General features: G+C 44.8%; 1 protein-coding gene across 5 annotated transcripts in view; it reads right to left on the bottom strand.

Annotated features, from left to right (window-relative positions):
* Positions 1–26,841, bottom strand: part of LOC139060923 (complement C3-like) — a 184,687-nt gene that overhangs the window by 35,838 nt on the left and 122,008 nt on the right. For all 5 annotated transcript variants that reach the window (XM_070540234.1, XM_070540233.1, XM_070540236.1 and 2 more), the window contains 8 exons: positions 25,050–25,179; positions 23,377–23,439; positions 19,630–19,845; positions 12,919–13,063; positions 12,100–12,328; positions 7,455–7,664; positions 5,225–5,324; positions 2,737–2,838 (listed from right to left, as the gene is read on the bottom strand). In XM_070540234.1, the coding sequence (XP_070396335.1) occupies positions 2,737–2,838; positions 5,225–5,324; positions 7,455–7,664; positions 12,100–12,328; positions 12,919–13,063; positions 19,630–19,845; positions 23,377–23,439; positions 25,050–25,179 (1,195 nt within the window). The remainder of the gene's footprint in view (positions 1–2,736; positions 2,839–5,224; positions 5,325–7,454; positions 7,665–12,099; positions 12,329–12,918; positions 13,064–19,629; positions 19,846–23,376; positions 23,440–25,049; positions 25,180–26,841) is intronic.

The raw sequence follows: 26,841 nt of genomic DNA, 5'->3' as shown, positions 1-26,841 counted from the left end.
CTGATTGTAGGCTCAAACATGCGCGCACACATTGTGTTGCGTGCTCCGTTCGCCTCAACGCCAGCGAAGGTCCAGCCATACCGACTTAAACTACTTCAGTACGTCTCACAGAACCGTTTTCCACCACATAGAAAACGCCGCGTCATCCTAAATAGACCGCACGAGCGCGCAAACAAATGCCAGAAACTGCCACCATGCATATACTTGCCATGCGAAACGGAGCGGTCGCGCAAGCAAGCATGCCAATTGCCCATAGATGGCGCCACTGCGTAGCAATATGGTGGCGCCCGTGAAAAAACGGTCTGTACGAAGTAAGGAGAGCAGCTCTATCGGCCGTGTATATGAGTAAGCATTCGCTTACTAACTCAAATAACAAGCCTGGTACCACTCGCACACAAGCGCACAAGAACACGTCTCACTCGATTATTGTGCACACTTGCTGCCAAACAAACTCTGGAGAGAAGGCGCGGTCGCAGCAGCGACTGAATTTACCTTCTTGCTGCCTCTCACTTCAATGCGAACTACACACGAAGCTATGAGCCCTCGGCGCCTCTAGACTCTGTATTCATCGCAGACCGTTTTAACGCGACAGCGTTGAGGAGCTCGTGTCGCAGAAAAGCCGGTGTCGTCGACGTCGGTGTCAGCGTCAGCGGCATTGGCCGTGAGCGATAAATCCCAGAAGGCACTTCATAAATAAAAAACATCTTGCAAGGTGGGCTGATGGGAATCGAACCAGGGTCTCCGGAGTGTGAGACGGAGACGCTACCACTCAGCCACGAGTTCGTTCCTTCAAAACGGCACAAAATCACCACTAGTGAATGCGGTGTTGCCTTAGAAACGTGCCGTAGAAAGTTATACTGCGGTGTATATCGGTAATTATGACCATGTAACTTACAGAAGTCACAGTTTCACGAGTAGCGAAGTACGTTTCCGCTACATTTCTTCTGCGCTCTGCGCACATGCAGAGCCATCTTGCAGCAAACACAGAAGACCTCCTCCTCCTCACAATGTACGGCGCTGCCCCGACACGTGGCGCACCACTCGCCCCATGATCACGTCTGCCTTCATGGTGCGTGGGGGCCGTCTATCTGTGCCGATCGCGACGTTTGGCTGGCATGGCGCGTTTGAGTAGGCGGTGCGAACGGGGTGCGATAACGCTATCGCGTTCCACTCTTGAAGACGAAGCTTAAGCGTCCTCCGATTTTTCAAGATATGGGCGGCACGGCCTCGCCGTACGCAGTAGCCGCCACAATAGAAAGCCCCCGCCCCCTTCCCTCCTTCTCCCCCAGTGATTTGTGCGGACGGAAAACGGCGCGCTCCTTCCCTGCTTTCCTTCCTTGTGCAAGGGAGACTGAGCCGCCATCGTCAGCTCACCCTCGCACTTTAATTCGACAGCATGCAGCGCGCGGCGACGATGTTATCGCCCTTAAACTTTACACAAAACATCATGGGTACGACGCCGCCTACGTCAGAAATGCGCCTTGAATGTCCACATAATTGCTATCCTAATAACAAATAATGCCAGTTCTGTTTTCTTTCATGCGTGTTCTTTTTCTTACTGCGCTGATGAGTATAGACTATAACTAGCCTAGAAAGAAGTATTGACGAGTTAAAAAAGCGCATGTGTGTGTATGTGCGTGTGTTGCCGAGGAATGTGCGTTTCGATACATACCTGAGTCAAAAACTAATAAAAATATTTGATGCATGTTACCCATATGAGAATTCCTCACAATGATTTCTTACAACCACTGGCTGTCATTTTGCATGCTCTCCACAACATGGATTTTATGCGAAGCTACGCGAGTTTAACATGTGTGCAAATATTGCAAAACAAATTTGTTTTCAGTATAGCCTGCAGTCGTTCTTATTTTAAACACTCCTTCGAAAGTTAGGCCACTGCAGGGCCTTTTGTTTGTTGTTAAACAAAAATAAACAACATGTACTTCTGGAAACGAAAAGCGCGTCAGAATGGGCTGTTCAAGAAAGGTCAAGGGTTCCAGCCCATGCTTGTGTTGGCGCCTGTGTCAACTAGACATCACACGAAGAGACCAATATCGAAAATAAATGTTTTTACAAGGGAGTTGTTTAATAAACACTCAGGTTGACGCTCCGAAATCTTCATTTCTGAAAATTATTCAACGGCAGATTTAATCATTTCTATATGCTCTCCAGCAAGTAAAATGCACGCGTCCCGTCATTTCTATCGAGCCTACATAACGTGAGCAAAGCAATCTTTTTGCCACCATATTAAAAATCGTCTCCAACGTCAACGAATTACGTCACGTTCTATGTCCAATTACATGACAAATCAACTTGCATTTTTACCGTTCTCCGAAGCATTACAATGGTCCCCTGATGCGTTTTCTACAGTCCCAGATCGGGCATTCCCAACTTCTTTACGTACCTGAGGGTTGAAGAAGGCATTGCTTTGACATAGAAAAAGGCGTAGTTATAGTGCATTGGAGGAAATGTTTAAAAAGGGCTAAAAAGGTGGCTTCCATCATGTTATCCAGACTTGGTGGGAACAGACAGACGAGTACATTTCAGTTACTGCAGAGACTACAAAAAGGGATACAGGCGGCGATAAATTATTGTCCACTAAAAAAAAAAGATTTGAAAGCATCGGTCTCGGCCTTTATTGAGCACCCCTTGCAATCTGTACCGCACATAGGTAGCAACTTCTACTGTCATCAGTCTTGTTTGGGTAAAACAAGACAATACAACGAAGCCACTTACCCATCAGGGAAAGCGAACAGCGCATTGTGCCTGGCACAGCGTCCGGAGGCGAAACAACATCAACGGAGATGGTTTGCTGGTTGGTTTCCGAATCTATGAAATCTGTAGAATAGATGAAGCAGCAGGTCATGGCCTGTTAAATCTAGTATTGGAAATGGCGAATCACTTCTATGGAAGCCTGCACAGTGGAGGAAATTAGACGAAAGGGTAAAATTGACATCCAGCCGAAATGTAGCACAAGGCTACAAGCTACTACTTGAAACCCAACCATTCATTCACAATGAGCACGATATGGAAATACCGGTAGTGGTTATTGTTGTGCATTTTACCTGTCTTATGCTGATGGTAGCGATGATGTTGATGATCATTCCTATACAAGCTTTTTATGAACAATGCATAACTTTTTCTAAGGATGCAGCTGTAGATTTGTCTCTGCATGTTTGTTTACAAAAACGGCGCCGGCCTCTAGATACTATTTCATTTTTTTCACTCAATGACTGTGAACAGGCGTTATGAAGCTACTGCTTCTATTATCCCTAGAAATATCTACTTGACATTGAGGGCAAGCCTAAAGGTTGCATGGCGGGAAAACTCTGAGATGACTCAGGTGGACTCTTAAGAATCTCAAAAACGCCAATAAGCTTCCTCGCTAGAAGGACATAGATGCAGCTGCAGGATGGTGAATCAATTGCACCCTGTCAAAGGAGACTACAGAAATATATCAGGCCGAGTTAGATCGATAGATTATTCATCTAGAAGTCTCGCATCGCTTTCAGGTTGCCAACATATGATTTTGTTGTGTAGGAAATTCAAACCCAAGGCACATGTGCCACTCCAAAGTTTGAATCGCCCATTGGCCTGATCTTGGCCTAATCTTGATCTTGGCCGTTGGCCTGAGCCAAAGTTGGCCTGATCTGTACGTGACCTATCTCTTGGCCACTCTTTGTGAATCAACCAGTGCTTACATCACAAGAGACAGAGAGAGAGCGTATGTCCAAATATGGGAGTGTTCCACTCCGATTTCTTTCAATTTTTCATTTCCTCGCTCACAAAAAACTGTTTTCACTACAATTGAATGACGAAATTCGCTACCACAGAAGCTTACCTTTTCAACCAGCTTGACCCATTTTTCTTTAGTACTCCTTTAAGAAGCACGAGGTGGTCAATTTCTGACCGCTTCGGTTTGCGAGTGCAACAGTCAGGTTCTGACAATGGCAGAATGGGAAAACCACTAGTGGGCCGTCCTTTGCGTGTGCTCATTGAAAAACTGGAGGCGGTCAAAATTAAACCGCGGCCCTCCACAAAAGCCTTCCCCTCAAGGCCACCTGCGCCGCCATCACAGGGCTGAAACGCCAACCAGCCTGATTGCGGTGCAGCTTAATAAGTGAGGTTAAAACAGCGAATTTATTTTAATTTTTCGACACACGAAGTCTTTTGCATCGGTTCTCATGCAGCCACAGTGAATAAAACAGCACCATTCATAGGCGTGATCGGTATCAAATGTCAATCAAAGAACACGCAGTAACTTAGCCTATACTGAAGCTCCGAGACGGCCGTAAGGCCGGGGGATCGGCGAGAATGCGAGTCTCGACGCCAGCGTCGACGATGAGCTATTACGAGGGGCATATTCGAGAAGTCATTTGAGAATATTCCTTGCCATGCTATGAAGGTGTTGAAAAAAAAACTGCTTTAAAGGTGTATTACGAAGATAACCAGGAATTAAGGTGATGATATTACCGCGTTACCATGAGCGACGCAAGCTGAAGCTAGAATTAATGCTGCGCTGCCCTTTAGTAGACATTTTTCTAGAGCCGCTAGAGCGCTTTGAAACGACCACCTTATTATGCTGCAAGAAAAGCCAGCAGTGCAGTCGATTTCTTCAAGCCCGCCATGGCCAGTCTGCCACACCGCCTCGCTGAGGTTAACGACCTGAGGTTTTGAATCTGCACAGATGATATATTACAATTTGGACGACGCCCATATCAATGGCAGACCATGAGGGAATGGAGCAGGATGGTTTGTACATAATTAAGTCGCCAAAGCGAGCCTTTGACCATTACCTGATAGGTCAATCTGTCTAGTGCTTGGAAATGGGACCGCTAGTAAGCGCGCTAGCTTTCTAGGCTTTCTACTCACATAGAACTTCGAGTATTGGTACAAGGAATTAAGCAGAGTGGCATGAGACAAATACAGCACCGCTAACACATTCGGCAGGTTCATTCAGAAGGCTGCACTCCAGTTCAGAGCACTAAGAGAGGCTCCCACGAAACCTGAGAGACCACGACCAGGATCCCGAAGAAACTCATCACGTGGCTACTCTGAATGCTCCAGGAGCAGCTGGCACCTACGGCCTGGGCCAGGGTTTCCCTGGCTCCAATTTCGTCCAATTTCAAGAGGGCTCTCCATCACTGCAAACTGAGTCGGAGCGCGGTAGGAACCAGTCAAATTAACGCTACCTTCTTGCAAGCTGCTACTAAATCTCACTCACCATAGTACGTCTCCTCCAACGCCCCCGGCACTGTCCTTTTGCGGGCATTGGCCGGGTCGATAGGAACGGAGAAGACCGTCTCAACTGGCACTCCTTCGGGCTGTTGAAACAGATAAGATTCTGTTAAGCACAGCATCACCGACCACAGCTGCGCTGTGGCACAGGCTTTTGGATAACCACACTACCACCAGCGCTTTGGCCCATGTCCTCGAAGAACAGCTTGCCCGCAAGTCTATCACTCAATTTCAGGGGTCCTGTTTGGTTTGTAAAGTTTCGTACTGACAGTACATTAAAAAGTGGAGCCGCTACTGTTCAACCACATTGCGAATCGTTGGTAGTACGCAGAACTTGAAATTTATTCGTTCGGAAAGCCGAACGCAGCTTATCTTTAAGTTTTTCTTTTCGTTCAGCTATGTCACCTACTACAGCCTCACAAAGCACCTCTAACGTAGTTGAAGGCACTAGTTTCAGATGGTTAGCTTTAAAGCATTCATATATAACACCATATTTTTGATTGTGATATTTTCAATCTTCATACTGAATACTCGTAACGAAAATGTATGTTGACAACGGATATTAATTTTTGTTCGTTGTAAACAAATGAGTTTGTTTGTAATGTTCTGGGAGGTTCCAGAGGGTTTAAAGAACGATCGCCAAACTTGGTGTACTATTACGCAAACACTATCTTCCTTGGTCTCTATTCATTCCTAAAGTAACATTACGGGCAGGTATTATGCCAATGTACGTGTACTAGTAATATACAATTCCTAAAACCTCACAGTGCTTCCTTCGTGCCAATCAAAGATCTAGTTCCAAAGAAGACCACAACAGAAGAGGTGGCATTCCTCTAGTGCATTTCAAATCAACCACCACGAGTGAGGTGGCGCGACGATGCATACATCATCCCCAACTTTTACTCCATTTCTGAGTAAAACAGTGCTCGGGTGTCTGCGCTGCGGTTTAATGCGATTAGCATTATTAGGGTACTTCCCTCAGTTTCCGGGGAGGTTGGTCTGCTGATGTCTTTAACCGTTGCTCCGCCAACTTGAAGCCCTAGGTAGTCCATGAGCTAGTGGCTACAGCATCAGGCTTGAGTAACGAGGGAACCGGGCTCGAAACCAGTCGTGGAGGCAACTTGGGTCACGGGTATGTGACGTTGCATATGTGTCGTCAGTCTATTAAACCCCTTCCCGCCAACCTGTGTTGCTGGTTATGTGCCAGGACTCATGTGCCACTTTTCAATGAACCTCTTCACCCCAACTTAGATCCATCCCTGGGTATGTGAAAACCAAGTATGTGCCACACTACATCAATAAACCTGTTTCACGTCAGCTCGGGACACTCGGTATGTGTAAGTGGGTATGTTTCACTCTTCATTGAACATTTTTTACGCCAACTTGTCTCACTAGCTACATGGAACTTGGTATGCACCGCTCTTCAATAAACCTCACTGAAGCCAACGTCAGTCACTGGGAGTGCTTCACGCGTATGCGCCGCTCTTCAATTACAAAAATAAATCATTTGAATATCTCCAGCGGTGGGCGGAGTCGATCCCGCATCATAAGTATTCCCACTGCAATACCCGCGTCATAAAAATTCCGTTTCTGACCTGAAAGTATGGCGGGTAACAGGGATTTTGAGCGAAACGTCGTGCGCCATCGCTCTCGAGGGAGACCCGTCCCAGTCAGAGTCAGGATTGCACCCACAAATGCTTCTATGAAAGAAAAAAATAGTCAAGGGCACTAAGGCATGCCTACGTGGATGAATGCAAAAGCACTGCGACACCTTGCCAATGACGACTCGTTTTACCAAACGAAATAATATTGTTTTCACGTTGTCTTGTATGATTTTTAGCATTGCATGCTTCGCACTCATTCGCGTACTTGCCTCCTGGTGGTATGGCGATAGGGTGATTCCATTTCTTTTACTTCCTACAATAATGAGCAGATTTGAAAAACCATTTCGTTAAAACTGCCCTAGACGGCGTGTAAGAACTTCCATCTCAAATATTGAATTTTGCAATGGGGCATGGTGAGCGGTTCTTCGAAGAAAGGCATATGAAATAAAGGTGACGATTACTGTTTGGAGACAAGATCTGTCCCAAGGGGCAGAAAATTTCCTTAGAGCGCTTCGGACATGTGGCTCATTAATGCCATCCTGGATGAAAGGATGTGATGGGGCACTGGGGTAGAATTCCAGCTCCACATCATTTTGAAATCGCAGCGCTTACCACTACGTTGAGTTCTTTCTCGACGACGTCTTCGCCCTGAGGACAGTGCACGTGGACCTTGATGATGAAGGTACCTTCTCTGAGTGGTACCACGGGAAAGGCGATGCTCGCCGCAGAGTTGGCATCAACTGACACGGTTCGCCTTTCGGATCGTTCGCCTTCCTGAGCACCCGCACATATTCCTTCCACACCGTACACGTAAACATTGCCCTGTCGAAAAATAAGTGCATGCGTGTCTTTGACCAGTGAAAATTGCATTGTATGCAAGCAATTGTGTGTGCACCCTTGCAATTGTTTAACAGTATCACGCGAGCGTCGACCGCACGGCGTGTCAGTGGCCTCGTAGCAACGAGGAATGGTGGGATCGGTAACTTTATGTGCGGTCATGCAAGGCGAATCCTACTTCAAATGTGTCCTGCTGCGCTGTTCACTTCAGGAATGCCCCTCACTGCTACAAGGCCACTACCCCCCGTGCAGTCGACGCTCGCACAATATTGTTAAAATATTGCAAAGGTGTACATGCGTATCCAAGGTAAACAATTGGCAGAGATCCATACAGTTGAGACCAGCTAATTGGAATACATATGAGCACCCCTACAGCTCTCACCATACGACCCCTGAAGACATAGCCGGTTGGAACCTTGGGTTTGCAGTAAATTCCTATCGGCACTTTAGATCAACATATCTACGAATTTTGTTCTAGAGCAGTGATATGTATCAGTTCATGGCTCCTGTGAAGCTGTCTGTATGTACATTGGGACATTTCAAGCTATATCTGTCTATTGCAATTAACAGCGGTCGAACGAGGATTGTGGTTGTAAGGAATGTTTCGGCAACAGGTCTCATCTCATCTTAGTGAAGGTGAAGTGTACTTTCCCTTGTCAATATGTTGGCGCCAGTAACATTTCTTGTTCGATCACTTTTAATCACTTCAAATCTCCATCTTCCTGCAAACAGTTTTCTTGTTTTGATTCTGTAATCAGATATTTTGCACTTGCAGCATTTATCAGACTAATGGTTACGCTCTTACGTTTGCGATAATGTGCAACTTTTGATAAACTTGGCTTAAGTATCATGGCATGAAAACTCTGCGATTTAGTGTAATCCCTTCTTCTTTATAGTTACCTACCAAGGCATATAATGTCGTTAATATCGCTATTTCTCCTCAAATGGTTTCTCAAGGCATTTCTTCTAAATACATAATCTCGATATGTGTACCCTTGTGTGTTCTGTACTTTTCCTTGCTTTGTGTTCACGTATTTGGCAGAGATATATTTGTATCTGATCAAGTGTTTTCACGGTAATTATCTTTTAATACTGGTGCTGCCTTATTCATTAAATTTACCACTGCAACCTTGATCATGGGTCCCATTGCAGTTCTATGACTATAAGAAGCTAGTCTGAAATACTTTTCGGGGCATATTACATGCTTTATCAGATCACAAAAGCATAGAAGCACCCGGCACCACCTGCTGGTGCCAACATTTTTCTTTTAATTATAAGTGTACTGTAGCGAAAAATTCGTTGACTACTACGATACTCCCTAACGCGAAATTTAAGCGCAGCTCTACATGTGTTTTCAATCTGTGATACATTGGCTAGCGTGGACAATCTGCCTTGTTCGACACCTTGCAAACGGAATGAAGTGTGGTGCGACTGCCTCGCTAATCGGGAAATCGCGAGAGCCAGCGCGTGAGTGACGCGCTGGGCGTGATTCACAGCAGCCGCTGCAGAAGATGCGCGCTACTCTGGCGCCATCTCGTAGCCATAGTCGCCGCACTACGCTTTTTTTTTTCTCACGCTTTTATCGTATTCTCCTTCTCCGCTTTCCTCCTCGTGTCTTCCCCCGCTGCGCTCTGCATTCGCCCTTTCATTCTTCGCAGAGCTCATTCGCTTGGTTACACAGACACTCGGCGCAAGAAACGGCCGCCTAAGAGCTGAGCCCTTAAAAGCAGGACAGCTGACGAGAAGGTACCAAGCAGCGAGGGCAAGCACCCAGACACTAACTTGCTGAGTCATCGTTATAATTGTCACCATCAACACATTTTAGGCCCGGATTCTGAAACACTCCTTTCCTTACTAAAGATGTCTCACACGCTGTAAGGTGCCTTGATGTCAATTCTGGAACGTACCTTACTAAGGTGCACTAAGAGCCTCCTTGGTGCTTTCCCGCACTTAGGGAGCCGGCATGTTACCTTCATGCTTCCTAACCGCGCTCCTCTAACTGGACGCATGCTTCTCCGCACGACTTTGCATGCGGCACGCTCGGCTAGGATAGGTGCTGTGCTCAGTCAAGGCCACGGTAGCTGGCCACCATGTATTGACGCCCAGTTTGGTTCAGCGGACCGCGTTTTGTGCCATATCTTTTTACTGTGATTTTGTAAAAAGCGCGTGGCGAGAATGATGGCCTTGCCATATTTGTCCAAAGACGATTTTGTTTTTGTTTCAGGTTGTCTCACAGTTTTTTTACTTGTTTCACTTAGCGTCGGCGCATGTGCGGCAAGCTGTTATATTTTGGGCACAGCAGTTCCCACGCTTTCACCTTCGCGTTCAGCGACACAGCATCTGTTTTCTGGCTTTCAATCACATTGCTGTACCTGTGTAGAAGTTCCGTGAACAAGTCATTTTCTTCCTTCGTGAAATAAGCTTTGCCCGGCATGGAAATACACACACACGCAAAACAAAGCACACGCAGAAAAAAAAAAGCGACGCCCGACCAACCAAACTCAGATGCTGCCATAGCTGCTAGAGCGAGTTTGCTTTCCTGAAATATGCATCATATTTGAAATATTCTTACATTAATAACCAAAGAAATGAAACTTATGCCCCGGTATAGTAGTACAAATGCAATATTAACAGTCCTGGCTCTTTACCTTGGCAATTCATTACAAATATTTTGCATGTTTTGTGAGTAATCCCGAAACCAGAAGCCTCTAACGTTACACTTCCTTTGGTGAGGTGCTCCTTCTGCAGGGAAGGCGAAAGGAAGCTTTTAGAATTCGCAGTGGCCTTCCGAGGGCGCCTAACATTTAGGTAGCATGGAGGACTCCTTGCGGAAAGTCGGGAAATTGTCTCAGGTTAGGAGCATTTCAGAATCCGGCCCTTAGTTCTTTCCAAGCGATCCCAACGCAGCACTGTCTTTGTTCAGACAATTCTATCGCATGCCTGCCATACACTATACATAACAACAAAATCATGGAGAGAATTCAAAAAAATTGCTGTTCGTTTTATTTATTCTAAGTTTAAGCACACCGATTCCCTCACACATCCAATGGTGGCAAACAGCATTCCTTTCCTCAAAACACGGAGGCAGGTGCTTCGCTTGAACTTCCTACAGCAAGTAATTAATCGTGAATTATCCTTAGAACCTTCGGTATACATGACCCCTTTCTCCACAAGGCGTACACGTCATGATCACACATATGCATTAACGCCTCATTTCGCCAGGACAAATATATACAAATTTTCTTTCTTCCCCAGAACAGTGTCCGAGTGGAACTCCCGACCGGCGATGTATTAAAACCTTCCTAGTGAAGTGATTACTCATATGTCCTCTGTTATGCATATTTATTTGTGTTTATTGTATAGTATTTATATTTCTATATTTGCGTTTTCTTTTTTTTTTTTTGCTTGCCTTGTTTCCAGTTTGCCTTGTACGCTTGAGTACCCTTCCTGCAAAGGACCAATGTGTGGTCTGCAGTATGTCATAAATAAAGAAAATCCTAATCTCATGACAACCCGTGATTCTCTGTCATCCTCTACTACGCTTCTCTTCGTTCAGTAGCGATTCTGTAGCTCTACAAGACTACCCATTATCTGACTCAAGCTTTAGACGATTCCTTCTCATCCACTTAATCTGCTAGAATACCAGCTGTGTGCTCTCAACTCTAAACCCCGCAGATACCTTTCTGAGTCCTAATGTCACATGCCTGTGTTCACCTTACCATCACTTTTCTCTCAAGCTTATTTGCTGTAACACAAGTTTTTGGCCAGTGTCCGGATACTGACAGAGTGCGATGACATACATTTTTATGTTCAAGTACGTCAATTAAATTACCGCTCTTAGGTACAATGTGACTAACACTTGATGGCTGCGTGCAATAAAATTAAGGAAAACATAACTTTCTTTGTTCAGTTTCGTAGGCAAAATTTACTTGGGGTGAGGCACTAGGTAAAAATTGTTCTATTACCTGATAAAAAGTTATTCTGAACTTTTTTGGGAACCTAAGCAGTAGCCGATGCCGCCATGCCCGATTAGTTGAATATACCACTTGCTTAAATAATTTAATCAACCAGACAAACTATACCCAGTCACGGCGAACAATTCGTGATGAATAGGTAGTTGTGCCGTTCCTACAAAATTGGGAATAAATTTCATTCATTCATTCATTCATTCATTCATTCATTCATTCATTCAATCATTCCTGCTGCTAGACAAGAGAATGCAACTTCGATTCTTGGCCACAGCGGCCGCACTCGTGGGGATAAATGCAATAAAGTTCCTTGGCAGTCGAAATCATTGCAGATAGCCCCCTCTCTATCAGCCCCCACTCGCCTCACTTGCTTACGACACATCCAACAGCCCGTGTGCTGCTTTGAAGAGCTAAGTCACACCAATTCAATTCTGCGACGACACAGAACTCACTCGGATTGTTTCATTGCCGTAGTTGTAGACAGTCGCGAGCACTTCAATTTGCTCATTGCGCACCACTTTGTAAGGCAACGCCACCTGCAGGAAGACCGGCTGGAAGACGCCCACCTCCTTTGGTTCGGCAACGCACACACCGCCAGAGGGCGACACGCTCACTGCCTGCACCGACCACGTGGTGATGCTGTGAGGAAGGCTCACCACGATGTCTGCCACGCCCTTCGGACTGCACCGAAAGTAGAGCGTACAAGAGTAGCCGAAAGAGAGAATTCAGGGCTGCGCTAGAGGGAGCGAATTAATGCTGAAGGTAAAGCCAGACTATTTTACACAGACTTGCAAAACAGAAAAAAAGTTGCAAGACTGCTGCAAATGTTTACGCGAATGCTTAAGCATTAGTTTAAGCGTTAGCTCTAGTGCGGGCTAGGTGTACTAACTCCCGATCTCGAGAATAGTAAATCGCCTGAGGGCCTGAAGATCCTGCTTTCTCTATGACATGTCAGTGTAATGGATGTCTTATGGCATTCTAGTTTTAAAGTGCTACGCTCCTCTGCAATGCTCCAATGCTCATCTTTCACATACCCTGACAAAGAAGGACGATGACCGTGTCAAAGGCCTCAATATGGGGTGTCAGGAGCACCTGCTCCTGACACCATGATGTAAAACATTATCTCGTTAAGGAGGAGACGCTAGGGCAAATGCTCACGTCGCCAACGACTCGCGAAATAAAAGACAAGGCATGACCACGACCCTGCAAGATTGTCACGATTAACAAAATGAGCGATAAATTAACAAAACTGATGCCGACCGCGGACCTACCCAATGATTTGTTCATCGAAAAGCCACGTTTCCCGGAAATCCTTGCGGATTGGAGAAGCCAGAGGCAGGACATCGTCATCTTCATCTACCTCGTCAAAGGAAGGCGTCGGCTTGATGCGACTTTCGATGCCCAGGTCGTAATCTCCTGCATGAGCACATAAACCAGTTTAGCTTTCCCGATCGTGCATGCGTTGTGTATGCTCGTCTGTGTATGTCTATGTGTCTGTGTACTTGCTTGTTTGTTTGTTCGTGTGTGTGCGTGTAAGCAAACGAAAGGGAAGGAGGGCATGTGCGTTTATATTGCAGGTAAATTACAATCAGAGCAGTTTGCAGCTGCAAAAGGGTAGGTTTGCAGCAAGAAAGTAACGTTTTACAGGGACTATATGCACCAGCTAATTTCTCGCAAGAAAATTGATGCCCAGTAAAGTGACATAGGACAGCGTTAGAACGATCAGTTGTTTGTTTCAAGGTCCTTTTTCACTACAATTCATCAGTACAATCTACATAAGTGCATAGAAAAACAACATTAACATCAAAATATACCGTCAGTTCTCAATATTTCTTCAAGTTGTTTTTCTACTATCTCAACATCAATGCGAGCGTATATATATATATATATATATATATATATATATATATATATATATATATATATATATATATATATATATATATATGAGATGCTTTTTTGTTATGTCATTTTACGTACATAGCGGCCATGCACGTCTCGAAGAGGGCTGAGCGAAACAAGCTAAATGCCATGATTAGGAGGGGGATTAAGAGCGCACTAGGACTACCAAACTACTCACGCACCGACCGACTCCTGCAGTTGGGTATTTATAATACCTTGGAAGAAATTGCAGAAGCACAAGAAAGCGCACAAATTCTCAAGACTCTCCGGCACCAGGGCGGGCAGATGACTCCTAACAGAGATGGGCCTCCGCCGGGGCGCGGACGAAGACGCCTACCAGGGCCTTCGGAAAGAGCAGAAAGACAACATCTTCATAGCCCCCGCCCCGCGCAATATGCATCCCCAGCGCAACGTAGAAAGAAGGAAGGCCAGGGCGGTGGCTCTCCTACGCCGCGCAACACAAAACTCTCTGGCGGCAGATGCTTCGTTGACGCGGCCCAGTATGGCAGCAGCAACAATTTCACGGTAGTGTCGATCAACCACAGGGGTTCGACCATTTAACGCTGCTTCGGTACAAAGCACATAGCGTGCGGCCGACCAAGTGGCCATTGCCTTGGCCCTCCTGGACGACAAACATTCTAATATATTCAGCGACTCCAAGGCCGCCATCCGTGCCTTCAGCGTTGGCGCTGTGTGTAAAGAAGCCTGTCGCATCCTCAACGGCAAAAGCATCGCCATCCACACTCTCATGTGGTTTCTCGCTCACATGGGATCCATCATGGAAGGCCCCACAAACCTCAACGAGCTGGCCCCCTCCAAGGCACGAGGTCTCACTTTCCGCGACCATGGACACTACCCCGCCAGCCCACAGTGGTGAAGAACAGAGATCAACCGACCACATACAATGAAATTACACAGCACTTTTATCTCAGCAGGAGAGACTTACCCCTTCCTCACAAGAAGTTAGAGTGCAGGCATTGACCCTCAGATTATTGCATACAGGCTCGTATCCCAGCCCGGCTTTATTTCACAAGCTTTATCCCAACACTTATGCCAGTAGTTCTTGCAGGCACTCCATCCATCCACTGCATCCATCCATCCAACCGGGTATCTGCCTTTACGAAAAAGTTATTATACTACATTGCAGCGCTACCACCACAAATATTGTGAAGGCTTATGGACAAGCGAGCCATCCTGTTTACAAGTTAATGTAGCCTATTATTGTTATAAGTCTGCAAAGAAACCTTGCCTAAGCAGGCTTCAGCCACTTTTACTGCACAACGATGTTCTCTTGATGGCCTCGGCACACAAGAGTGCCAACTTCTGCCTACCATTGTGCCATGGCAATTGAGCCTTAAGAAGGTTTGTTAATGCACGGCAATGTCCAATACTTCAGAAATAATATATATTGTAGTGAAGAGGAATGCTCGGTGCTGCACTCACATCACCAGTACCTAGGGGGGCGCGAGCACGAAATTACCTGCGCTGCTCTGGTTGAAAAACACTGCCGACGCTTCCTTCTGTCCTCGTGTTATGCCCTTCGTTCGCTTTCAGAGTATATATATATATAATGCACTGAATGCATCGGGCAGTGGGCATAGTGCTGGTGTGCTGGTGCACGAGAAGACGACGACAAGAAGTGCTGGTTTCCTCGTTACGATATAGCGCTGACCTGTTTAAGCCTAACGCTACAACCTCAACTATGGACCCATCTGCTAGGCAAACACTCCCGTTGCAATATATATATATATATATATATATATATATATATATATATATATATATATATATATATATATATATATATATATATATATATATATATATATATATATATTCGCTTTACTATGTGCGTTACTTGGGTGATTTGTTCGTGGAGTATGTGTAGGGCATGTGGCCTAGTACACGTAGTCTGTCTACTCTTGGAATAAGGTTGCCATTATGATGCAATGTGATGGTTGGTGGAATACCGGCCGTATTGCGTTTTTTTAATACAAGCAGATGTGCCGGCTCTTCAGATGCACAGGTGAGTCATCCGGCTGTTGCATACTCTTGTACTGTATTTACTGATGCCTGTAGTACATATTGAATAGTGCCGTCTGACCCTGTGCTCACCCAGATTGTTACATCAGTGTACAAGGTGCGCTGCACGTTCGAAAGTTTGTTGAGGAGAGGTGGTAACTTTGCCATTGCCACGTTGAACAGAGTGGGTGAAACGACCGAACCCTGGGGAGTCCCTCTGCCAGAAAGCCTTATGATATATCGCCTAAATTCACCTAGGCCGATGGTGGCCGTGTGGTCAGATAAAAAGTCTCGGACATAATCATAGATACGTTCTCCGCATCGGGAGGATGCAAGATTGCTTAGAATGAGGTTATGTGAGACGTTATTAGCGTCTGGGCACATGGGAGTAAAGAGCTTTAGAATAGGGCTTTGCATTTGCAGATTGCATCTTGCGCTTACAGCACCACTAAGGCGTCAAAGAAACGTTGTCTTAAATAATTAAGTAAAATATACCATTTTATGATGAGAAGAGTACTTTTGACATTCCAGTTTCCACGTTAGATTACAATTTAGAGGTTCTTCTATTAGCAGCAAGCAATTTGTTGCACTTAGTTTTGAGTAAAGAACTTTACGTGCCTTCATCAGCCAAGCTAAGCCATGTTACACCTACAATCCATGAAACTGACAATGAAATTCAGAATCAGTGGCGTCTAATGAATCAATCTTCATAAAACATGTTAGTTGAGAGAAAGCGATAACCAGTCACTTCTCCTGGCTCGCAGACTTCATGCGTTTTCCCGAATCGAACCCAGTTTGGTGCTAGGTTAGAGCCGTCACTTCGATGGGTGTCGCCATGTTTGTTGGCGCAACGCTTTTGGGGCTCCCACAAAATCAGGGAAATACGTGCCCGATGGAAAACCCAAATGCAGTTTGCTCCTCGCGCATGCGCAGTGGCTTTGAAGCTACTTCTTTGGAGTTCCAAATGCTTCAGGCTCCTATTCTTAAACTCTCTAATGATCGTGAGCAAACAAAAAAAAAACTGCATAATAACGGGAACTGTGAACACACATGTTTGCCACCACCAGTCCAGCTACCACCACGTCGTCACTTTCAGTTCATGCACTGGCTGTTGTCTTCTTTTGGGTGTCGCATAGCAAAATTATTTTTGTTTGTATAGCCACAGAAACTTGCCCATAAAAGCAAAATTCTAATCATAAAATAGTTATTTTGCTCCTTTTCTGAGCACTATATCTGAAGGCCAGCGCAGCAACTTAAAATTAGACATCATTCAAATAAATTTCAAGGAATGCACTTCTATTAGGCACAACAATGCATGCTTAGTGCAAACACGTCACCTTAAGGTAGCGGGCTTTTTCGCGATTTTCATGAAGTCGCATGACAGAGAGGCAAAGTGAGCAAGGAAAGGAAAAATATTTTCTTTTACCAATCACAAAGTGCTAATAGTGGTAAATAAACAGGAACGCATTAAAACAACTTTGCATTATAGAGACCCTCTATTGCACAAATTCTTAACAAAGGCGGTCTACCAATAGAAAGCAGCACTTCGGAACTAAAAGGTTTGTGACTTTGGCCCCTGTCCCTGAGCAAAAACTGCCCTAATGTATGGGACCTCTGTAACAGTATGGACAACTGGGCTAGCTGGTTTACTTGCATCTTGAAACCATAAAAGCACAAAGATTGTCTATCAAAACAATATCTATCTATAAAAACCCATAAGCTCGATATGCCCTTCATCATTCCCGAAAGAGGCACTTGGCAAAACGTAATCTCTAAGAACCTCCAAAAAAACCTGGAGTATTTAACAATCCTTGATCCCTATTGCGTAATCAATTCCGAAGCAGTGCTAAACTTTTTAAAACAGATAATCCCAGTAGATGCAGTGCATTTAGTGTCGATATCAAAGATATGTATTACTCAATACCTCATGATGATCTAATGGCTGGGGTTAAAGAATGCATCATGGTCGATAATGATGAACTTTCTTTTAGTCTAAAAAGTGCAACCTCGGTTGCAAGCTCTATTGAGTTGCTGAGCTTTTACCAAAATTGTACATACGTGTCTTGGGGGAAGGGAAAACCTTATGTTCAGCATTCATGGATTTGCATAGGATCACCAGTTGCTCCAGTCTTAAGTGACATTTTTTAAAGAAAGCTTGATAGAGGGCTACAGCGTGATCTTTCAGGACTAGTGACAAATGTGTTCGGATATGTAGACGATTTTCTGGTCTTAACGTGTTCCATTATATTAACACGGGATGTTGTAAACATTTTATATGTTTTCAAGGAAAACTGCATGAAATAAATTTTTCATTTGAATCACCACAGGATAACCAATTACAATTCCTTGATCTAAGACAAGTCTTTCAAAAGCTCATTTTGATTACCGACCCAGGTCTATTAAACCTACCCTTAACTACTGGTCGGACCATTCATAAATTGTAAAGAAGAAATAATAAAGACCAGCATAGGTACCGCATTGAAAAAATCATGTCAACACGTTGAAAGCAAGCTTTTCCAACCAGATCGACAAGCTTGAACCAGCAGGTTACCCTCAGAATGCCATTAAATCAGCGCGCACTAACACTTCAAAAGAAATAAAAACAAAGATTACAGTCAGATCACCGGGGAAGATCGTCGTAAAAATAATAAAATAGCCGTGGCTCCGTACCTACATAGAACATCGCACGAATTACAACATATAGACACTAGGTATAAGGTTGCGGTTCTTTTTTCGGTGAACAACAAACTTTCGAAAATTTGTTCGCGCATTCGCAGGAAGCCATCGCAATACATTAAGCAAACCGAAAAACTTGTAGATCATGCAATGGGTACAGTATATACATGTATGATGCCGTTTAAGTGCGGTAAGGTTTACGTAGGCCAGTCTGGACGTTGCGTCAATGTGCAGCTAAGAGAGCATCAGGCAGCGTAGTAACCATCAGGTACGACACATTTAGATGCCCACTGTAGGAATTGCGGCTGTTATCCTGTTCTCGAAGATACTCAGGTTACCTTCAAGAGCACTAACAAGCTAACTCGTATAATGGCAGAGGCCTCCCACATAAAGAAAAGAGGACATAACTGTGTCAGCCGCCCCTCGGTCTTGCTACATGAGAAGGAATTCAAGTTCCTTGATTGTTAGACTTTCTTTAAAATTTTAACCCGTGATCCTCGACACGCATGCGCAGTTGTCACAGTTTGTTTTTGTGTGCATATATTCGTTTCGGTTTAATAAAAATATTTCCGTTGTGAGTAAGCACCTCGTCCTGTAGTGGTCTCCTCATTCTCGTCTTTGTACGCTCTTACAATTTCAAGATACAGTACCTTCATGACATCATACTAACGCATCCGCGCTGCGGCTCGGTCGTGGTCATTTCAAAAGAAAACTTCGCCTTTCGTTTGCTCCACTAAAAACCAACCTCTCTTGCCCAAATAGATGCAAATATTCTTGCAAGGTCTTCATGTTCTAACCAATCACTTTGCATTCCTCTATTGTGTCCCTTTAACATTGTCTTGCTAAAAGTAAACTTGCACCACCGTCTTCTTTTTCCAGTAGTGACTGTGATGGCAGCGCCACAGAATCTTAGACAAGTCACTCAGTGCAGCGTGTTCATAGAGAAGTTGCAAAGCCTGACGTCATGAACAGAAGCGACACAGGAAGATGCGGTGTGAAGTCATTGTGAAATCATGACGCTCCGCTTTTTTTTTCTCTCTTCATGACGTCAGGCTTTACCGCTTCTTTTATGAACAGACTGAAGAGCATAGCGTCACAAAGGTGCGGAGGCGCTGCCGTCACATTCACCGCAGGCTCCCCCAAAAAAGCTCACCAACTCTACTGGCCTTAACGTTCTGACCTGCAAGAATAATAGCCCCATCCAAATTTAAAGCACTTTGTTTGGTAATATTAATTGTTTGAATCAGCAACTAGCGAAGAAGAGATGTGTCAACGTAGTCATCGTGCACTTGGCAGGTGCAGTGTCCACTTGTTTACACCATGCAACTTGGTCTCACAGTGGTGGTAATGACAAATCCACACTTCACCACAGACATACTCACGGGGGTAGCTTGCCGCTATGGTGAAAGAGGGGAGGTCTTCGTTGAACGTGTGTGAGCAGCATTCCTCGAAGGCGTCTGCACACTGCTCGCCCTTCTGTCCACTGATGTAGTGCCGCACAATTGAAGATCTCATACGGCAGCGTCGTCTGGCCCGGTCTCGCTTCGTTCCCAGCGAGCAGCACTCTTTCAGGAATGGGTCTACTGCATACTTCGACACTGCGAAGATAAAGAGTTTACAGGAAACATGGTTGAAGCGAGGGACAGTGGTTGAACAAGGGATGCCTCAGCCTGGCGCCGACGTTTCGCCAAGAGGGATTTGACTCCATCAGGACGAAGACAAATCTTGTCAAATAACCCAGGTGGAGACATATCATGAAAAGCCAATAAACAAGGACGCCAAGGATAACTTAGGGGAAACTACCTGTACTTACAGACTGAATTAAAGAGATGGTAAATAAATGGAATTGAAAGTGGATGAAAAAACAACTTGCCACAGGTGGGGAACGATCCTGCGTCTTCGCAATACGCGTGCGAGCATCGCAGATCCTGATGAAGAAGGACCCTGACAATGACAAGCTCATTTCTCGAAAGACACATACCGAGGCAGTGTAAATAGCCTGACAAGAAAAGTCTATCTGTCGAAACGTTGGTTCTACCTGAGGCTTCCCTTGTTCACCCAGAATTATTCCCTTGAACTCTGCTTGTGATGCAACGGGCACCCTATAAGAAACCTAACGAACTGCTCCTGTTCCTCCCGCAGAAGAAACGTCCCGTCCTATGTTTCACTTCAGATATACTTCTAATACTCCTGCTATGTTATATTACCCATTGCCATTGCCCTTTTCTTCATGTACCTTGGAGCACCCAGCGACGCAGCAATGCAGAGACCCTAAAGTCGGCGCTCGCAGCCGACACCTTGGTGCCGGCTGCGACAGTTGAGGAAAATAAAGATGGGCAGTGCGTGCTCGATGCGCAGGCACGACACGGGCAGTTGGGTTCTAGAAGCCTGCTACGCTGGTCCTCTTGTGCTGGTTTTCACTGCGACCCTCGCTTCCCTGAAGTAGTGACACAATCATGATTCGAACACGCAACCTTCTGACCTGAAACTTCTGAACTCGCAATCCAACAAACTCATAAGCAGTTACATTCAATATCCACCCCGAAATGGCGTCCAGTGCATAGCGAACTGTACGGACGTGGTTTATTCTTGTTCTAGCCGTCAGCTTTCGAGAATATTTACAATAAATTTTACGTGGACCATGCATCGTCGCAGCCTACAAAAACGTTGCGTGAAGTGCGTGTTTAGAGTTCCCCGCGTTCACATAAAATTCTAGGATGTAGCCTCAACAAGGCAACCCACCATGACATGTTGCATCCTCATTTCTGTGTTTAATCAAGTAAAAATTGATTTTACCACAACAAAGATGAGGAGGCAGTTACTTTGTAGACATGGATGCGATATCGCTGGCACTTAACTGGAGTCCGCTGCTGGACGTCTGGACTGAGAAGTATACTCACCGAAGGGGGAAGAATCGAGGTCACTATACTTCAGGAGGTAAGAGATCTTACCCATTAAGCCTTTAATGAAGCTTGCTACTACTGCTAGCACCAAAAGTGGGCTCTTAAAGTTTGTACAGTTAAAGTTTGCCAGCCTGCTTAATAGAGCCGTCAAGAAAAGCAACTAGTTTGCTGAGCTGGCTTCACATCTAGGGAGAAAATATTTTGCATCCGCTAAATATGTCAGCGATTAGGTGAACGTATATTTTAAACAGGGAGAGCATGAATGCTCGACAATGGAGTAAAATATAAGATAATGAAGCAGCTGCAGCTGCAAAAAAAAGAGAACTGAAAGCTTCTCCATCTTACGTAAGTGCTCGTTTTATAGTTAACCATGCTTTTGATGGCTCCAAGCACTCGATTAACTGCGTTGAATCTATATGCAAAGTGAGCTGACTCCATTTAGGTTAAATACAAGAAAATAAGCAGAAATTATTGCCGAAGCACTTACTTCGTGACGTCAGAATTATGACACTGTCCATAGTTTGAGGGACGTATACAGGATGTTCAACATTACCCCGGTTAATATGCAACAGTTTAAACCAGAAAAAAACGCCGAGATACTTCTGCAAGATTATGTACCTAATTAACATTTTAGCCTTGGCGTCCCTTTCAAGAGCTCCGGATTGGTCATTTTCAGGAATACTTTCGCTTGGCATGACGTAAAGCACTTTGCACTGCGACTGATTGCCCCAACATACATCCTTTGGATGGACTGAAGAATTGAGATAACGATGATGGGAGGTCTGCCATTTCCTTTTTTTTTCTTTTCATCACGATCATTTCCCCTGTCTCGGCCCTTTTCCATGAACTGAGACTAACACTTTGAAAACCAAATGATTATCCGCGCAAGACCTATTACTTCTTAAAGGGTCCCTTACCTCACGATATAGCAAATTTCGGTTATACGCTGGAACTTGTTACGTGCCCTCTAGGGAGCGTTCTGCCACAAGAATTTTTCCAAATGGTTCATTAATAGCCGAGATAGAAATAATTCAGTGCCGCGAACCCATGATTACAAGAAGTGAGGGCCACTGCCAAGAGAGACACACTCTCCACGCTCTCCGTCTAGCCACCGTAAGCGAAATTCCTTCCCTGCAGTCTCCCATACCGGAGCTCGAAGATCGCGTGACGCATTCGTCAAAAGCCCCGCCTTCATTTCTTTTTTTCTTCCTCGCTTTTTTGCTGCGCGACGCACTTTCACTGACGGCGTCGCACGCGAGCTGTTGCGTTTGTCTTGTTTCATGCAGCACACGATTTTATGCGATGTGAACGAGAGTATCTGACTAGCGGTATAAGTCAGTGCTACGCGAATACTGAGGCAGACATATGCGGTTCATAGAGCATGATCGCGCGTTGGAAAACGGTAGAAAATGACAAACTTTGGTTGTTAGCGCGCGCGACTGCACAACGTGAGAACGAGCAGACAAAACGAAAGGACATCTCTCTTGCTGCAGTGCGAAGTAAAACAAGAACACACAGATATTCAGTTTGTGTCTTATTTCTCTAAGCTTCAACTCGTCTGTTAAAGCAACAGATTACACAACCTAACACATGTTGCCTTCAATAATTCTAAAAGTCACACGTCACTACGACCGATGTTACAGCAGTGCAATGTAGCAGGCGCACTTGTGGAATATACATCGACTCTCCGGCTGGGAACGCGGCGCCCATGTGGAGAAGGGCAAATGGCGTTTGGTTTGAAATTCGAGCTCTTTCTGAGGCGCACTGCGATGTAATACTTAGTAGACGTGATAATTACACCACATTGTATGCACGGCGTTTGTCAGCTCGAAATGGCCAGACCTGGTGGAGGGCCCTTTAACACTCACTTTTCTTTTCCACTTAAAGAACAAAATTCAAAGCTGTGTCCGTTCTGCCATTTCAAGCACGAACTTCGTACAGGACACAAGTACTGAAGCATTCTTGTGGCATGCCTCACTTAGATGTGTCTGTCAATCTTGAACTCCAAGTGACCCTTTACATAAAAATGAATTCACGCAGTCTATAGAAAGACCTTCCAACAGGACGTTCGAAGGGGACTTTTGTCGGTAAAAAAAGTATACCGCCTTGTGCCTCCTTAGGTATCGACAATCAACAGATGTCAGAGAAAAGCATCGGCAAGCACTCCGCATACTTCCGAATAACTTTTTGAAACGATCACAAATATGTTAACTTTCAATGACTTACGTATACTGTGCTCCACTAGCTCAAGACTCCTCCGATGGCGGGACCGGCGTCGAGGGCTAGTTTCTGAAAGTGTGAAACACCAGTAAAAAAATAAATAAAACACCCATGAATTCGTTAGCATTACTACATGCACGATCCTTCAACCCATTTTCACATTCGCTTTGGCATTCCTGGGAGCCAAATTAATCTATAACTATGCTTGCCTTCAAACTTTTCTTGAGCGGCTTGTGTCGGCCGAATCGGTGGACGCATGCGCACATGTATACGACATTACGCGTCCACTGTCATGCAAAGAACGACACGAGATGAAAGCATGCTCAGTTGCAAGTTTCTAAGTGATATTACACGTGCACTGCATTTGTTTTCTTTCTTGCTGCACCACTTCCACGCTCTCTACACAAGCGAAAGCGGGGCGCAACACATATCACCTAAATCCCCTCGAAGAGAGCGACATCAAACAATCCTCACCAATGCTACATGTGTAAAAGACACGGCAGCAAAGTGCACGAGCCAACCTGAGTCAGTGCACTTCCACGCCTACTCGTGCCAGTTGTAGTTGATTAAAATAGAGAGTTTTAGCGCGCTGGGTATTACGGTATGCGTAACGGCGTTTGTTGATCGCCGGGTTACTGGATGAGTAAACGCCAGCGGCTGCATTGGTGTCGCCACCTGGTGGCGTAGAGCTCAACCAGACAAATTTTTCAATTAGGTTATGGGGTTTTCATGTGCCGAAACCACAATCCGATTCTGAGGCACGCCGTAGTGGAAGATTCGGGATTCATTTTGACCCCTTGTGTTTCTTTAACGTGCACCCAAAGGTATGTACACGGGTGTTTTGGCATTTCGCCCCCATAAAAATTCGGCCGCCGTGGCCTGGATTCGATCCTGCGACCCCGTGCATAGCAGCAAAACACTAAAGTCACTAAGAAACCATGGCAGGTTCAACCAGACAACCACAAAGCTATTACTGCAGTGACCAATCGTGTTCTACTTTGCTGCCGGTGTATATTTGCGGCGGCGGTGTGTTAGGGAACACGTGGCCTTTTAAGATGCATTTTTTTTTTACGACAAGGCTCGTGGAGAAAAAAATATGTTTATAAGGCAATGTGGTTAGACGAAGCGTCACAATATGTCGCTACCAGCGTCCAGTTTAATCTAGTATCAAGCAATCGCTATTGAGTATACCAGCATACCGGACACGCTAAAAATCTCTAATGTCCCATGGTACAGCTGCTGTGCATGGACCGGTACATGACGTGAATGTCTTTGAACTGTTTTAAGTTTTTATCTATCCGCATTTGGTGCCAACACATCAAATATATCTTTTTTATTTCGTTAGTACGTATAGTATAACATCACGATCCTCCAATGGCATCGCCTATATTGGCTTCACCAATGATAAAAAGAAACATCTCACCGACCTACTGAGAAACTTGATAGACATACACCAGCTAAGGGCAACGCTTTCTAACATGCGCAATAAATTGCAAATCCATTCGTTAATTCATTCATGAGTATTGATTGCGTTTGCTTAAGTATGCGGCAGTTTACACAAATAAAATAAGGGAAGCCCTCGAAAGCTATTTGAAGGCTTCCTATCCGATGCAGGTCAAAGCTTCAGATACTATGTTCTGTGTTATCTCCTTCCTTTCGAATGAAAATAATGTTCATACCATTTACGTGAACAACAACAGGCGAATCCTTGCTGATGATGACAGCGCCGAAGTTGGAAAATACATCCGCAGTCGTGTGACCACCCCCAGGGCCATAGCCCATGTCGTGTGACTTCAACATCGCAAACAGCTGTTGGGAAGAAAAAACAAAAAGATGCTCACCTAAACACAAGCAAACAGTACGAACTTTTGAAAAACCACAAAACTCGAACTTTCGTGTTTGAGATCCCAACATTTTCACAGTGGGTTGTGGGGAATGCCACATAGTTCGAAAGCGACGGCATAATTTGGCCACTTACAGATACCTCTCATGTTCCCGTATCACATGTTGCGTGAACGTTTTTTGCATTTGGCCCGCATCCAAGTGTGGCAACCGTGGCCAGGTGTCGCACCTGCGACCTCGCACTTAGCGGCATGTCGTCATAGCCCCTCAGCCACCGCGACGAGTTAGTAAAATTATCGCCCCGGAAGGAGAAAAATGGCGCTATAAGAACGACTGTCGCGGACAAACATGTAAGGGAGCTAATCACTGCGGACCAAACAACGAAGCAGCAGGTTACTATGGCTATATTAAACGGACGCTAAAGAGAAACAAAAAATCAGTTTCGACGGATTAGATATTCTTCCCAAATTCTATTTTAGGAGATTTCACGGTAATATGTTCATTATCAGATGAAAGTTTTAAGGTGAAGTTTTGTTTGTTTGCATTTTTTCTTCTTTAATTTGGCGCCGGAACCCGAGTGCCTGTACATCAGTGAGACGTTAGCATTTTCAATGTGTCTTTCTTTTTTTTTATACTAGGCTTATGGTGACTCAGGAAATGTTTAAGTTGAATAAACCTTTAGCTCCTTTAGAATACAACATACGCCATGTTAAACTATAAACAACTAACTAGGCCCGACCTCACGCCATGACAGTGCATGACTTCACTGTGCAGCTATATAATAGGAGAAGGAGGCGCCATCTGTCTGCCACCTTTGTAGAGTTTCTTTCTGGCTTGCCAAGCCGAAACTTGTAGTACGAGTTGCTTCTTTTTGGTTTGTGTGTTGCAGAAGTTTGACTGATATTGCCAAGAATATTTTTTTTCTATTTAGTGCCTCTTTAAGAGCTGGAAGTACTTCAGCAGAAGTAATGGAGCCGATGACAGTAGATTATAGTACACTAGTTTAGATACTCAAGAAATGTATTCGTGAAGGTGACATTGTGCAAAACTAATAGCTCATTGGTTTACGACAGTTAGACAATCGGCATCAGTGGAAACAAAGTGAAGCTTGCCGAAAACAGTGGTTGATTACACGGAGTAGTGAAAATTTTAGGGCTATTTGAGCCGAGAAATTCTCCGCTCGAGTTGCATATTGTTACCTCTGCGCCAAACAAAAATCTCGCACATCATCGTCAACACGGACAAATATTTCAGGAAGACTACCATTCTATATGAAGTCACGTACTGAAAATTTTCCTGAGAGATTCTGCACAGCCTGTTTGGCAATAAAACGCCTATTTATACTATTGGATACATCTAATACTGGCAAGTGGATGTAAGGTAAATGAGAAGCTTGTAGTGAGAAACAAAAAGTGATCCTACCTGGGCCACCGTGACAATAATGACACCTACGGCACATCAACAGATGCACATAGTGCTGTAGTTGAAAGGCCTGTCAATGCTAAAGCACCGCACACAGTTTCAAACGGTTCCAAATGTGCCTAAAATAGCCAAATAATAAATTACTTCGTCTAAATTGAAACAGCCTATTCATAGTACGCATGCTTAGGCGATGGCTGGTAGCTACTG

The sequence above is a fragment of the Dermacentor albipictus genome, chromosome 6 (genome assembly GCF_038994185.2).
Source record: "Dermacentor albipictus isolate Rhodes 1998 colony chromosome 6, USDA_Dalb.pri_finalv2, whole genome shotgun sequence".
NCBI lineage: Eukaryota > Metazoa > Arthropoda > Arachnida > Ixodida > Ixodidae > Dermacentor > Dermacentor albipictus.
The sequence above is the reverse complement of the archived record's forward strand: the minus strand, read 5'-3'. Positions and strand labels throughout refer to the sequence as shown.